This window comes from Egretta garzetta, unplaced genomic scaffold (assembly GCF_000687185.1).
Source record: "Egretta garzetta isolate BGI_Z169 unplaced genomic scaffold, ASM68718v1 scaffold213, whole genome shotgun sequence".
Taxonomy (NCBI): Eukaryota; Metazoa; Chordata; class Aves; order Pelecaniformes; family Ardeidae; genus Egretta; species Egretta garzetta.
In genome coordinates this window covers 1742195-1758443 of record NW_009259242.1, presented here as the reverse complement: position 1 = coordinate 1758443, position 16249 = coordinate 1742195, and the positions used below count along the sequence as shown (strand labels likewise).

At 43.9% G+C, this 16249-nt stretch overlaps 1 protein-coding gene across 1 annotated transcript in view; it reads right to left on the bottom strand.

Moving 5' to 3' along the window:
- Positions 1 to 5436: 5436 nt before the first annotated feature.
- The window catches only part of RAB11FIP4 (RAB11 family interacting protein 4), a 21151-nt gene continuing 10338 nt past the window's right edge, over positions 5437 to 16249 (bottom strand). The window contains exons 8-11 of the mRNA XM_035891629.1: positions 15994 to 16131; positions 15326 to 15484; positions 14829 to 14972; positions 5437 to 13095 (exon numbers count right to left, since the gene is read on the bottom strand). Of these exons, the coding sequence (XP_035747522.1) occupies positions 12979 to 13095; positions 14829 to 14972; positions 15326 to 15484; positions 15994 to 16131 (558 nt within the window). The 3' untranslated portion in view covers positions 5437 to 12978. The remainder of the gene's footprint in view (positions 13096 to 14828; positions 14973 to 15325; positions 15485 to 15993; positions 16132 to 16249) is intronic.

Below are 16249 nucleotides of genomic sequence, written 5' to 3'. Positions count from 1 at the left end.
AAAAACACTTTCCTGCTAAAGCCACCCCTGCGGTGTCCCCAGGGCTGCCCCTTCCTGTCCGGTCTCTTCAGCATCACCGGGGAGGGCAGCGCTGCTGCTCAGAAAAGACCACAAAATTATTGGTAAACATTTGTTTTTTTCTCCTGGTTAACAGCTCCTGATGTTTCCCGTGAGAGAGTAAAGCTGCACATCCCTACAGAAACACCGAGAGTTGCCTAAGGAAACAAACAGTAGCTATTTTGTATGAAAAAAGTCTCCTTCTAAGCTTACACATTCAGCCCTGTTCCTTTCCAGTGTCCGGCACCTGCTAACAAGAGAGCGTACTGGTCTCATCTCCCAGTTTTTGGGGGGAGAAAGGCTTCCCCCCCAAAGCAAGAACAGTGGGAGCAAGCCCTGCTCGCTGCACACCGTGTGGCACCGTCCTGCGGTGGGACACAACCTCCCGGCGCAAGGCCCAGCACCCCGGGAGCTGGCCAGGGCTCCCCCGGCACAGTCGGCTCCGGCTGTGCGATTGCTGTAGCACCCTGCCTCCCCTCACTCTCTGTGTGCCAAGCAACAGCATTTCCACCACTTCCCTTGGGACAATATCGGGCAATCTGATGTGGTTTTGTGTCAGGAAGTGTTTCCTGATATTCAAACTGAATTTTCACATTTTGCTTCAATCCCATTATCTTCTCTTTGCATAGTAAAATCATAATAGCATAAATCATAAACACAATACTACATTATTAATATTTCCTCCTTTGGGTTTCCAGCTACCAAATATTTAGTCTTATGGCTAATGCTTGGTTAAAACCCAAGAAATGAATCAGCTTTCATTTTTATCACCACTAGCTGTAGGGCAGGAGGGAAGAATTTGAAGGATGTGGTTTTGAATCATTGAAATGTCTCATTCTGGTTTCTAGTTTTCAACCATTACTGGGCAGCAGAAAGTACTGAAAAACACAAACCAAACCAACAAAGCAAAGAGAAAATAAAAAAATCCCAGCGCCTTAGAACCTACTACCAATCTGACATAATATAATCTCTCTTTTTACTTTATACTTATGAGCTTGTAGCCAGGCACCACTGTGTTTAATCGGATCTGAGTCACACAGCCGTCATTACAAGAATGCATACTGCATTTGCAGCGTGCTCCTTGCACAAAGAAATCAAACGTGTGAGGTCTGAATGGCTTGTTCCAAAGAGGAACTGTTGCTTTCCTAACGGTAAGTCCCATTTTTAGGTGCTAATACAAATATTGTGCCAAATATTTCCAAGCAGGTCTCTGATGCTAAGGCATTTTTGGATCCTCTGATCGCTTGGGGAGCCAGCACCCCAGCGACACCGTGAATAGCTTGGCCGAAAACAGCGGGATGGCAGAAGCTGCTGGGGTTGCAGAACTCGCGGCTCTTTTTCAGCGACGTCCTGCACCCCCCGCGGCCCTGGGCGTTGCGTTTCAGCGGGCCGGTGTTAAACCGCACACCCCGGCACATGGCAGCGCTCCCGCTCCCTCCTCTCCCTCTCTTCCTCCGGCAGCAGCGATGCGAAGAGCCCGGCTGTCCTCTGCTGGGGGAAAGCTCCACTGCACCCACCCCGGGGGGCCTCAGGGCTGCACCTTTACCCCACGCTTACGCAGTATTTCCACGCATGAAAGCAAACTGCTCTGCTGCTGATTTCCTTCAGGGCATTCCCCCCCCGAATCATTGCTTTGCACAGCCAGAGCTCGGCTGCTTAGTCCACGCATTGACCAAAGAGGCTGAAGGACAGGCTCGGTCAGGGGTTATTTCCCTGCCACACGGGACAAGTGCTCAGGCAGACCGGAGGATTACTGAGGGGCTGAGAGCAACCCTACCCGGGGACCATTTAGGTTTTAAATAAAAGCCTGAGCACATTAAGAAGAGCCACACGGTGGCCAAGAGAGACAACATTTGATAAACACAACCTGCAACTTGCTTGTGTCACAGTAAACCAGGGAAGGAGCGAGTGCAGCCTTTCAGCACCTGACGTCCATCTGCCTCATTTGGTGCCACAACCCAGCTCTTTGGTCTTTCTTTTCAGAAACAGTCAGCACTGTGAGTTGTAAGCCTTATGTTATGTGTGATAGGATGAGAGGAAATGGCCTCAAGTTGCACCAGGAGAGCTTTAGATGGGGTATTAGGAAAAATTTCATCACCGAAAGTGTTATCAAGCATTGGAACAGGCTTCCCAGGGAAGTGGTTGAGTTCCCATACCTGGAGATATTTAAAAGATGGGTAGATGTGGTGTTCAGGGACCTGGTTTAGCGGTGGACTTGGCACTGCTAACGGTTGGACTTGATGATCTTGAAGGTCTTTTCCAACCTAAACGGTTCTATGATTCTGTACATCTGGGACAATCTTCAATTTACTAGTCATATGCTCTAACCCCTTTTTTGTGTCCAAAAACCAGCTGGCTCCAAGGACAAAACTTACTCTGAGTTATGCAACCTAGGAGAGTGCCTGCTGCATTACATGGGTCAAAAGAAGTTTAAAGTAGAGTGACACATCCCAGACCCCTGTCTGCCATCAGAGACCCAGGAAAATGCAACATGGGCCACCAAGAACAGCAAACAGCAAGGGAAAGCATCAAAGTCACAGCTTTGAGACTGCTATGCTGAACAAAATGCGTCTGCCAATACAACATGAGATCAGAGCCTGCTGCCAGACTATAGGAGTTGGCCAGTATAGTCACTTGGTGCTCACATGAGTTGTATTTCCTCTTTGTAACGGCTCTCCTTGCCACCGTCCAAGTTTTCAGGAGTCAGAACTCCCGCAATCTCTTTCCTACTCTGCTACTGCCTCATTTAACCTCTGTCTGGCTTCAAACCCTCTTGCCCTCCTCCCTTTCCCCCCCAAAAGATAAGAAGGATAACAATCACCTCCCAGGGAGTTCTGAGCTTTCATTCCTGGTTGCAAAATGACCCAAGGGTCTCTGCTCTCCCCGGCCTAATGAGAAAGCATCATTTGTTAGGAACTATTACAGACTTTGTGATACATAGTGTTGATTTATTCCTATCCAGAGAGTAACAGCTGATTTACTTTCCCAGTGTGTCTTCCTTGCGTACCAGTGAGTAATTAATCTGGAAGTAGGTCAGTAGTACAGCATGTTAGCCTGAGCTGCTGAGATTTGGGAGCAAAACTGCTCTGTGTCTCTGGTGAAGTGGTTTAGCATACACAGCAGGGAGTTTTCTTTGAGCCTGCTATTATAAACCTGAATATCCAACATGTCATTGCTGTGAGGAATCTGAGAATAGGGAAGCCTGAGAAGATAACACGCAGGTAAGTTGCTCCATGGATTATTCATACATTGTCTTTGCTCTGATTCCCCAAATATCTGTACCCACTGGGAGAAAAGCTGCCCAGCAACCCCATGGGATGATATTGTAAAAGTCATATGCCAGGTTTAGAAACTACTGACAGTCAGATCAAAGCAGCTTGCACCTATGATCACTTGAAGATCTTCAAAATGCTTTTTAAAGGAAAACATTTGCCCTGCAAGGCTTGAAATGATCAGTGAACTCTTTTCAAAATTCCTTTTCCCCCTCTTTCTTGCTTTGAGCCCAGCTGGAGGCAGAGAGCTTAGCACATTAGACTCCACTTCAGATTTTAAATAATAGACCACAGGCCCAGTTCTCTGGCTTTATATCATTCACACGAGTCCAAAAAGGTCACTTTTTTTTACATCCAGGGCACAAGTGAAGAAGCAGGCTGGGGGCGGGAGCAGTAACTTTTCAGGAGGCAAACTTTAAACCCACTAAAGGCCCTGTGGAAGCACAGCTGTGAGCCATCTGCACCCTGTGGCCATGTCAGCATGGGCTTGCTGGCATTTCCAGACTAACTCCGATGGTTTCCCTCTGACACGCTGCTGATCAGGTAGGAGGGGGCAGCGAGCTGCACAGGGCTGCTTGAGGAGATGCTTGACCCCAGGAGTCTCCCCAACACACCACAGAAAGGCCCCATTTTTCCCAGTAAAAAGCACCCAGCACCTCTGTAAGCTGACTGTGGCTGCTGCTCTTTCAGCAGTGTTTTCCCAAACTAGTAGGCCCCTCTTTTTGGTAATGGTGCCCACAGGCACCAGCCCTGGTGCTGGCTGTCCCTGAGGTGGCCGTGCCTGTGGCGCTCTCTCCTCACTGCACACAAGACTCTTACAAAAAGTAGCCTCGAACCTAAACAGCTAGTCACTTACTAGGTTTTTTTTTTTTACTTTAGCAGTTAAAATAAAGACTAGAGACGAGGCCAGCACGTCTACAGCTCAAACAGGAGAAGATAAAAAAAAATTTACCTCAGAACGCTGGTCAAGGGGGCCCCACAGGCCCTGGTGTGGCCTTCCCACCTCACACAGAGCCTGTGCCGCTGGGGATGGTGACTTGGTGAGTCCTGGCCTGAGCCTGCACCAGACTGAGGGTCTCCTTCTGCCCCCACTGCCTCCACACACTGCACTGGTGGTGGGCTCCAGCTTCCTGGGAGGCCCCACCCAAGCCCCCCTGGGAGCCACAGCTGCTCCTGCAGGCTTGGCAATGGGCCACCCACAGCAGAGCTTTCCCTCAGGCCTCTCCCCAGCCCAGACGAGCAGGGGGAAAGCTGTTGCCTTTAGGTTAACTCTGAACCCCCCCTCTCCAGTGCCCCATGGGCATGCCCTGGGGTGGTCAGTGCTGGCCTTGCAAGCTCAGAACATGCACCAGCACCAGACCCCACCCCAGGGCATGGCTTCAGGCTGTAGCTCGCTGCTCCCCAGGAAAAGAGTCAGAGAACATGCTAATTAGCCACTCGGGTCAGTAAATAATTATATTTAAGTCAGATTTAAAAAGCTGGCTCCAACTCCTGCAAAAAGCTCACAGCTGGAGTTCCCATCAGTTGAGAACTGGAGCACCGTGGGTGGAGAGATTAACGGGTCAGTCCCACGAAGCTTTGGCATTATGTATCCCACAAAGCTCTTGGAAATTTAACATAGTTGTGGCTGTCAGATAAGGCACATACTGAGACAAACTCATTCCCTAGTGACATCCGTGTAACTTGGCCAAAGCTAATGAAGTTGGCATTTGGGCAGGCGAGAGCAGAACCGAGCAATCCATCTTTAAGTACAGAAATAGAGGTGGGTATACACTGCGTGTGCCAGGGATGCAGGGTAAGGAGGGACATAGAATCAGTCACCCACTACAGACAATGTTTTAGTCATGCAGGGAAAGCAAATAATTTATTTACATATCCGATTGTACATTACAGCTACCTGAAAGGATCCACATTAGCAAGGACAGCTTTATTGTCCCCAGAAAGTATTTCAAGAAAATACAGAGAAAATAGTGTAATGGCACATCGCAACAGTACTGACATCACTTCACTTGTGTTATAAAGTACAGAAAGAGATTAAAAATAGCCATACCCCACTTTTGCTGACTGCTTTTTTCAGTTTTTTTCAGTAATAATAGTGAGCGGACCTCGCTCGTTTTCCTACCAAGCAGCCTTTGAAGTAAAAAATAAAACCACCTCCTTGCTTCTAAGGCAGCTTTGTAATCTGTCAAGTGGGTGCCAAATTCAGTTAAAAGAATTCTGCTCCATGAGGATGGAACATATTATTTTATAGATCAAAACTTTGTGTTTTGGGAGATTTAGGTGATATTGACAATTTCTTTCTTGTGACTTACCACAGTTTATTATCTCACTCTGTCCAGGGGCTGGTGAGTGGGGGTATTGCTAAACCATAAGGTGCGAGAGGAGGAACAATTCAAGCATCTCACCAGACGAGGGGGTCAACACTCAAGAAATGAAAGCACCAGCTCAAGAGGAGGTTGGTGGAAGGGAAGGACACTTCTAGGACCAGGTCCCTGGTTGCCCGAGTTACAGCTGGCCCAGTCTCACAATGCATCTACTTAGCTTGCCAAATGCTGCCGGAGAGTGCTGCGCTGCAAACCCCAAGGGAAGGAGTTTATTCTGCAGTTGCCAAAATGTGAAAAGCGAGACACCCAATTTCTCACCTCTCCGAGAGGAAGATCTCCAGTCATGCAGATCCAGGGTCTGTCCTTAGGAAAAGCTGCCACAGAAGCCAGGGAGGGAACAGAAGTAATCTAAAGCATTTTACCCTCTCTAAGGAGAGTCTATGAATTGGTAATGCTATTTCTCTTTCCATTGCAATAAGCAAAGTAAATCACTTGCCCATTGCCACAAAAATAATCCCAAAACTGAAGTTGGCCTGAAATGGTCAATGTGTTCAAATAAGATTTTGGTCTGGTGTCTATTTCAAGTATAAAAAGCAGCAAATTGGCTTTAGTGTGAATAAAAACGATAATCGTCGAGTCAGGACCAGAATATTTCGTTAGGTGGTTTACTATTTCGAATTCACTGGAACCAACAACTGGATAGAATTGGTCTCGTAATGATACTAGAACAATAAATGTGGGGAGTGTGTGTGTGACATTGCCTTACAAAAGAGACCAGCCATCAGACACAACATTTCTAAAAGAAGACAAAGAACTGCTAATTATGTTAAATTTCATTTGCTAAGTAATTTAGACCATGACACAGTGCTTCTAAAAAAACCTGTACAAAATGAGTATTTTTTACATCTCAGAGGCACATGAATACAAATCTGATCTATTTTATATATACACATGTACATTACATGAAAACCAGAGATGAAGATCAAATGAAAAAAGTGTATCTAAAAAGTGCCCAAACCAGGAGATAAAATGTGAAAGTAAAATGTATCCTCACAACAGAGAAGTAAAAGGCACAAGTACTAAGATATGTAACCATGCTAAAAATTTAAGTACAGTCTGTGCAACAAAGCAAAACAAATGGCTCCCACAACTGATTTTGCAGTAATTCTCAAAGTATCTCAGTAATGAAACATACCATCAGTGCAACATTCACTGCCCTGTAGTGTACTAAAGTGGTCACAGGATATGAAATTCTTGGTTCCCCTTCTGACTTCCTTTCTCCAAAGCCAGCGTAATTTAGCTACAGATAAGGTATTAAATAAAATGGGGCTGATGTTGGGTCGTGTAAGACCACCACTGCTCCAAGTGCCTGGGTGGAAGGGTAACTGCAGCCCTCCTGCATCCCTTAATGTCTGCGTATTGAACACGTGTCTACCAGAACAATCACCTCCGCGCCCTTCAGCAGGGCACAGTGGGCTTTACGGGGGTTTCCCAGGGTGAATGTCACTCCGCTGAGAGCAGTGACGTGAAAGCTGGCAGCTCAGATGTCACAGCTGCACCACTAACAACACCTACATAAAAAGAAATACGGATTGCAGGGGTAGGTGTCCAAACTATACCAAAGAAGTCAATGTTTGTTAATAGATGTTTTCAATAGGTTTAAAGTTTGAGGAAAAAGTAATCTCTCCCTAATTATGTGTTTGAATAGGCACTACTCTTGCAGTTGAACAAAACTTTGAGACTTAAGCCAGGAAGCTAAAAAAAAAAAAAAAATTTAAGGAAGACAATGTAGCACTGTCAGCTGGCACTGTAACAAATGACCCCACACTGAACAGCGACCCCAGCTGCAGATGTTTCTATCTTAATGGGCTGCTGTCATTATCTATAAGGTATGCTTGCTAGGCTAAGCTAGGAGGGCTGTGCCTTGCGAACAGAGTGTATAAGTACAGCATGCTATACAGAATCAAGGCAAAACTTACAGGGATGTCCCAGTGATGCCTTACCTGGATGGACTTCAGGCTTATTCACCCTACGTGCTTGCGTATCATAAGAATCAGCTACAACATTCTGTCATGTAGATAGGACACAGCTTGTCTTCGGGACCACATAAAAGGCATGGACAGGACTGGCCTGGTATAATGCCAGGGCTAAAATTCTTCATCTCAGTAGCTAAAGCCATACTGAAGCCAAGAATATTGTGTTTGTCCCTCCCATCTGCCTAAAGTGGCTGCCCCAAGGCACATAGACACTCTGACAGTGGGCACGGTAGCTGGAAACAAGACTGAGTGTAAATGCCAACAGAAGATATATTGGGGAAGAATCCCACAAAGAAACAACTCTCTTGCACATCAGAGCAACTCCCAGTGCATCATGCAGGATTACAGGATTCAGACCAAACACCTACTGCAATCCTTATCAAACTCTAACGGCACATGCGGAGTTTCATTAAATAAGAAACCCATACATGCCATGTGCTTCAACAGCAAACTGCTCCTAGGATCAGTATTTTGGATTGAAAAATACTGAGAAAACAACTGGAGGATGCTGCAAAGGAACAAAATGCCAGCAACTGTGGAACTATGTCCTTTAGAATCAGCTGTGTTGCATCACCTGTCATGCCTTCTTGACAATGTTCCTTGAGTAACAAATGACATAACAAGAACATAAGCATTGCTACTTACACCCCGAACCAGTCCAGGAACCGCCGAGTTAAAGTTTGAGTCAGTTTTCACTCAAATCAATATAAGTCAAGCCACTGATTTGGCAAGTGTTTGATCAGCTGCTACTTCCTTCCTTCCTTGGAAAAAATCCCTCAGACCACAACATACAGTATTTGTTTTAAGAGAAAACCACTGTATATGCACTGCCATTAAAGAAGTAAAAAGAAGTATTCATTTATTTGTAAATTCTAGTTCTTCGATTCATCACATGTCATTAGCACTATGATGCAGAGACCGCTGAACAGTGACTGATGTAGCAGGCCACAATGTATGTTTATGTATTAGCTTCCAAGCCTTCAATTACTAACCAGATCAAGGAGCCTAAATACTGTAGGCCAAGATCCTCTCTGGAGAGTAATGCAGTTCTACTGAAGTAAATGAAGCATTGCTTATTCAAACAGCAAAATATTTGTTATTATGCGTACCTTTGATTATTAATGATGCTGTGTTCAACTCCCTGCAGAGCTGGCTAAGAAACATCAAAATTTCTCTCAAGGCCATAGAAGGAAAGTTGGCAGCAGAAGTGTATTGGATTTTTTTTTTGAGACTTGCTACAAATTTGCATATTAAAAACTCCTTAAAAATAGATGGGATGGTTACAGCTTGTCACTGTTGCACTTCAAAACATGACAAATTCTCAAAACAGCTTGAGTCTTTAAAAGAAGTTACTCAAAAAGCTCAAAAACACTCTTCTGATGACGAGACAGTTTTGAATCAGCATCACACTCCAAACCAGAACTAGGCAGCAGCTGAAGACTAATGTCTGGAGGAAAGCAGCCAGTACCAAGAGAAATCATGAGAGGTTACATTTCAGGTACTCTTAAGTGCAAGTTTTGAAACAGAAACATTTTCCTCAGGAGCTTATGTGTGGGACTAGCCTGACGAAGGACAGCTTCTAGCCTAAAGCAAGTAATTTTTTTCACCATCTACAGTAGAATGAGCTAAGGAGCAGATCAAGATACAGTACCTTGGATTGTGTTTGCATCCCCAAGGGTTAAATGAGAAGCATAGTTTTGACACAAGAATGTTTACTGCATTTGAGTATTGCTAGAATGAGATGATACCACATTTCTGTGTTTGAAGTTATTTACCCAGGGAAGTGTTAGTGTTGTTCCGCGAACAGTAACACTGACGCAGAGGCAGTGTGTACTTCCCCAGCTGGCCTGTGCGCACAAAGGAAGCCCACAGTAAAGAAGTAAGAAATTTATCAGAGAATAGACGCTGAAACCAATGTCTCCCTATCTCCCGTATCTCCTGTCTGTTCTGCCAATGTATCTGACACTTGATCAAGATATGCACTCTCCACAACATCAGTATCAGATTACTCTTCTCCCTGCCCCAGTGACTCATCGAGTGATCCCTTATTACCAAGTTACCTGCATGTCTCAAAATGTGATGACTTCGTTTCTGGGATAGAAGAGTCCTCCAAGACTTGGATTGCCAGACAATTTGCTCCATTATCTGTAGTTACTCAGTCTAAAAATGCGATTGCTAATTAGTATTTTTAGAGTTGGATACCTTAGAGGAAAATGTATCTGCCAGTGAAATGCCTCTCTCACCTCCTGCTCACATTATTTGTCAAACAGCAGCTGTCTGGATACGTATCTGAACAAGAAAAGAAAGCAGTACCATGTCAAGGGCCCCACAGGAGCAGAAGTATAACTCCTTTATGCAATAAAACAAAGCTACAAACACCACCAACATGGTGGTAAGACAACTCTTCAAATGCAAACACTGGAGCAAGGAAGAGCTTCTAAATGCTAAAGCAGCTGGGTACAGAGCTAAACAAGATGTCCTGCAAGTCTTTAGAAAATCCACTGCTGGGTACCCCTGGCTAGAGTGCCACTTCCAGGATTTCAGACAGATTTAGTGACTATTTGTCACTATTAGTGACTATTCACCTCTTACATATAGTTACCTGCACAAAAACTTGGCTACCTCTATGAACATGTTGTCTTCCGTTCATGTCCACAGGCTCTGTGGTCTCAGAGAAGCCAGGCTCTCTGCTTCCTGAGTGCTCAGCATAATTTTCAGTTAAATAGTCCTCAACATTTGATGATGTTTGACCCTAACATGAATGGGTTTTAGGTTATTAAAATTCTGAAGCTGAGTCCAGTGTACATCAAAATATTTAGGGGAAAACATTCAGTCACCAGTCTGACCTGCAATAGCTTCACTCTCATTTAAATCCACTGCATGAGAGCAGGACAGAAGTGTAACTCAGCAAACAAGCAGGTTAGCCTGACAATGTGAAACAGTTCTCCACGGCCTATAAAAAGAGCAAAGCCCTTGGCACAACCCACAAACACCATCACGCAGAGGGAAATGCCATCACTAAAGTGCAGGTGAAGAGTAGACAGGGAGCTGTAGATAGCACCAAGCTGGCTTAACTGTTCCTCTCCTACCTTCTAGGTGGCACATCCAGAAGCAGCAGCAGATGGGAAAGATGTGTTGTGGGGTGTCCATAGTGCTCCACCTGCTTCTCCGCAAACAGAAGCTGCTGCAATTTAGCACAGAACATTTTACACCACCCCCAGGTGGCAAAGGAGTTTAAATCCCTTCCTCCAGATTACCCTAGAGCCTCAGGAAACCAGCCCTGAGACACCAGTGTTTGAACAAGACTGTACCATTTCTCCCAGAGCACTGAAGTCCTGCAGACATCTTTGTGCGCTGGGACGTTGTGTCCCATAGTTATTCCTCTGGTCCCTTTCACTTTCCAGTTACTTTACACCTGCCTAATGCAGATACATAGAAACAAATTGTTTTTATTTTCTTGCCTTCAAGAAAGCCTGATTTCAGGACTTCCCCCTCCCCTTCCCATCACTCCAGTAACACATCACTGAAGGCAAGAGCACAGAGATTGCAGAAAAAAATATATATATATATTTACATCCATAACTGAATACATGTTTTATGTATTCAAATTCAGGAAAAATGCATCACATATACACACCAAGATACATCAAGAGAATACTAGGGGCAAGACACTGCCAACAGCAAGAAATACACAGGAAAGCACAGTCATTGCTACTGTAACATTCTTCTGGGGAGTGTATTCAATAGAGGAAATGTCTCTATGCATTGGGGAAAGCCAGATAATTGGGCCTATTTTTCTGCACCAGTGGGCGTCAATCAAAAGTGTGAAATTTTTACTTTAAAAAAGTGCGTGTAAAAATATTTTTTAGCATTCAACTATCCAAACAATTTTTAAGCTCCTTATATAAGCTCCATTAATAATTAAAAAGGTCCTAGCCCTACGATACACAAATCCAGCTCAGGAGAACACAGGCACATGCTGAAGTCCACTCCTATTTAAGGCAGCATTTAAGCATACGCTCAACTTTAAAGCTAATGTTCTGTCCCACTGACTTCTATGAGCAGTCACATTACACATTTGAAGTCAAGCACCTGCACAACTGCTCATCTAAATCAGGATGTGCTCCCTATTCAGAGCTTTAGATATGCATGTGTGTACTCAGTCTGGATCAGCAACTTCTGCAAGACCAAGCTCTTTTTCTTTGTACTGCCCTATAGGTAAGAGTCACTCCACATCAGATTTCTCTCCACCGCTGTGTTAGGACCCAGCTGGTCCTCTCCACAGCTTGCCCACAAAATGTCAATCTCGAAGGAGTGGAGTGTGTCTGGGGCGGGAAAGCAACTCAACATGTAATTTCAAGGGCTTCTCCTTCTCCCCTTAAGTGGGCTATTTCATGCAATTCTTCTTTTTGTGTTCAGTTTTTTTTTTTTTTTGTAAGAACTGGAATGTGTTCCTTCAGTGAAATCTTTAAAATTACTGTGAGGGGAGGGGGCAGGATCCCAGAATTCATCTTAATGGCCCATGATAAACCCCTGAAAATAGGGGCACAGATTTGAACAGCTTCTTAGCCTCAATGCTACAGGGACCCTGGCATAAAAAAATACACATGCGCACACACGCTAAAGAGCAGGCTGGCTCAGAGCATCCCAAAGCAGGCTCCAAAGTGATCTTACATAAAAAGCACTTTGTGCTGACAGTGGCAAACAAGTGGATGGTGATTTTTCACAAATAGCAACAATTCTGCAATATCTTCCTCTTCTTCCCTTTTGTGTCTTTCCTTTTCCCTAAAGTTTGGGGGTTTTATCCTATGTGTGGTTTAAGTACTAAAACTAAATCAAATAGGAAATTACACAGTCAGCACCAGTCAGGAACTGAACCTGGGTATGTTAATTGGTTTGTGGTACCCAAATTCCTGGAAGAACGAAAGAACAATTCTTGCTCCTAAAGTTAGGGCCACATCCATATGTTTCCATTGTCTTTTTTACCTTTACAACTAGAGGTAGAGTCATTTTGTCCAGTATCTAAAACAGCATGATCCAGTTATATTGTTATTACATTAATATACAGTATCCATCTTATCACAGGTATTGAAAGTGCATGGAAAAAAGTCTAACCAAGCCAATTCAATGACAAATACCAAACATCATATAAACACACCCGCGCACCCACACTCACACGTAGTGTATATATATATTTATAGATTAATTTACAGTATCAGAGTGTTGTTTAGATCCAGTGGCATGTGCAGAAATATCAGGCAGTTGCTGCTTTCCCTTCTCATATGCTCTTTAATTCTTTATTTCCAAGATAGATGGGTTGTGGTCTAGGATTGCCAAAATGATCTTGTCCATATACTGTCGCAATCTGTAATTTATCTCTTCCTGTTCTTTAAGGGCTTCCATGAGCTGAAACACAACATTTCAAAGTTAATCTTGAAATATTCTCACTAGTTTACATAATAGCATGAAATTCAGGCAAGTGAGAGACTAGTGCTTGCTCAGGATCACCAATTCCCTTTTGTGACAGGTATTCTACCTCTGGCTCCTCCCTGTATCTCTATTAGAAACAATCTGCATGTTAAAGATCTTTACTATTAAGGAAGGTGGTGAACTGTCATCACCACAAATATTTTGGCAGGTCATTTGAAACAAGTTCCCCCTCCTGCATCCACACCACAGATGAGCTTCCTCATCTCAGTGCACAAGCATCACGATACTAAATTTTTTTCATATCTACTGAAATTTAAAGCACTTTGCATGAAAGGCTGCTGAACAGAACACGGATTTCAGTGTTTTGCACTGGGTACAATAAGGGCTGCCTCTGTATCGTGTGCATACTCTCTCTCTCTCACCCCCCCTCCCTCCAACACAGCTACATAGTCCTCATGAACAACCCACTGAATATTCTATGTTCTATATTAAAGACGTGTTTTACTAGACCTTTGAGCTGTTAACAGCCCCTCAAACTCTCCAAAGATGAAGACTGCTTGCTCTTCACACTCTACATGTTTAATGCCAAACTGACAAGGCTGCCCAGGAGAGTCAGAGCCTAAAGCTAATGTGATTTGGGTGTCCATTTCCATTAGCCTGGATAAAAGTCTCACCCTGAATCTGCAGTTTCTTACCTTCATTTTGATTATACAGGAGAAATGGCACAATGGGTAAAAGTTTATGCATTTCAGTGGGGTTTACTAAGCCTGGGCCACAACTGTTAGGCACTTTGCTCCTTTGGAGGGAATGCTGGGTATTGCATGAGCCAGAGTCATGAGATTCAGAAGGAGAAATAAAGATTTGTCTTGACAATAGCAAAAGCCCAATTTGCTTTTACATAATTAGAGTTCAACAATTAAACAGCCTTTCTTCATAGTGCCCTGGTTCAGCAAGAAACTCAAGTATGCACTTCACTTCAAGGGACTGCCTAGGAGCTAAGGCTAACAGGGTCATTCAAGTACAGATTGGGTGAAGAGGTTTGTCTCAGGACTCTTCTTGAAGAGGAAATGGGACGTTCTGTCCAGAAGAAACAATTCTTTTTAATCTCTTTCATCACTAACCTGTCTTTTTCCCCAGGAGCTCTTACATATCCATTGGTCTAATCTCACTCCTGGAGCTGTACCAGCTTGACTCAGCCCACATACAAATGGGCCTCCAAATATCTTCCAAAGCATTATCAGATTATTACTTGCACACTACCAACTTTCTCCAAGAATTCAGCTCTGCTACAGGGAATATATAGCTCAAATTTAGATCTAAGTGAGAGCTTGTTACTGAAGTAACTTAGAAAGAAATCCAGAACAGAAAGTAAAAATTTAAGTAATTAGCTATGGTAATTTCTGTATGAAGTTAGTGTCCTAATAGCACAATAACCTGTAAGACAGATGATGTTAAAATAAATCCATTTTAAAACAGTTCACTGAGATTCTAATAACTCCAGCTTTTCGAGAAGGACAAATGGAAGAATTATATTAGAAGGAACATCCGAAATCACTGTTAGGTTTAAGGCAATCTTCTAACACTCTTGAACTCCTAGCAAAGCAGATTTTTCTGTTGTTTGTCAGCTTCAGATAGTTCAACATTGGCAGTTAATCACATTGAAAAATGCATATTTTTGGATGTAGTACTTGATTAAAAAAGCATATTACCTCATCTCTTGATGCAGAATCAATTTCAGCAGCCAGTGACTGGGCTTTCGTTTGTGTTGCAAAGAGATTTTTAGCTTCATAAAGACTAAGACTTAGGATCTGTCCATTAAGATCATCATTTTGGTCACGAAGTTTCTGATTCTCCTATTTAGGGATGAAAAGACATTGCTTTTAAGTTCTTCCTACAAAGTTTCATTAAAAAATAAATACATTTTTAAAATCACAGGTAGCTTGGATGACATGGTAAGGCTGCAAGCTAACAGCAACTCACCACCAGTGACAGGTCCTCCCTGCTTGAATCACAGGTGTTTCCTACATGCACAATTTACATCACCTGTGCAAAGAAGTCCTAGAGAGATGCAATGCAGGCCTTGTGCTTGTGTGGGAAGGAGGGGGGACAAAATCTAAAGGCAGTGTGCTAGGGTTTGCAGCTATAGGCATTTTTTCAAAGCAGTCCTGTACACTTCACATGGATTGAGAGGCCCTTCCCTGCTCACCTGCTTCAGCCGTTTTATTTCATGCTCCATTTCCACCTCTCTCGTTTTGGCATTGAATTCACTCACACTGGATGAGGAACTTCTCCCACGCCCAGGACGCTCACACTCTAGCTTGTACAGCTGCAAGTGCTCCAGTTCCTTCCGCAAGTCTTCAATGAGCTGTGGACATGCAAGCAGGTCATGTTTCTCCAGTCCCTGCACAACCAGCCCTCCCTGGCAACAGCCATCTCTGTGGTGCACCTCTGCACTCTGACACAAGCACTGTGTGAGCCTGGTTGAGGCTGGACATTCCTACAATACAGGCAATTGCTCTTCTATGGAAGCACGGGTCACTTAAACCGCTTCAGAGCTGGAAGCGGTTCGGATCTCTAAGAATCGTGTCTGAGAGGCATAATTCCCCTTGCAAACTTAGTAAAGGAAATGTTAGGGTACACATTCAAAGCTGCAAGTTCTCAGTCTCAGAGAGCTGTAAACTCTTTGGGTCAAGGATTGCCATTTATTAGGTATTCTTGCAGCATCCAATGCCCTGTGGGTACCCCTCCCATAGAAACACAATCCAGTAATACATTCACTGGATCTTGTATTTTCAGTCTGTCCATTCTATTTCAGATGGGCTTCCATCCTGATGAGATGTGATTGCCTGGTCTTAGATCCCTCTTGACACCTACCTCCTGTGTGGCTTCTCTCTCCTTGTTAAATTCCAGTCTGTTCTGCCGCAGCTTATCCATCATTCTCTTGTACAAATCCATCTCATCCTTCAGTCGCAGACTAGTGTCTTCCAACCTATCTGACATGCGTTGTCTTTCCTAGAATAAATGGGGAACTTCATAGCTAGCGTGCAAGTGCATGAGCCATCTTCAGTTTTACAACACAAATCTATAGACACAGCTTGTCATAAGCTGGCACATGTCTTGGGGCATTCCT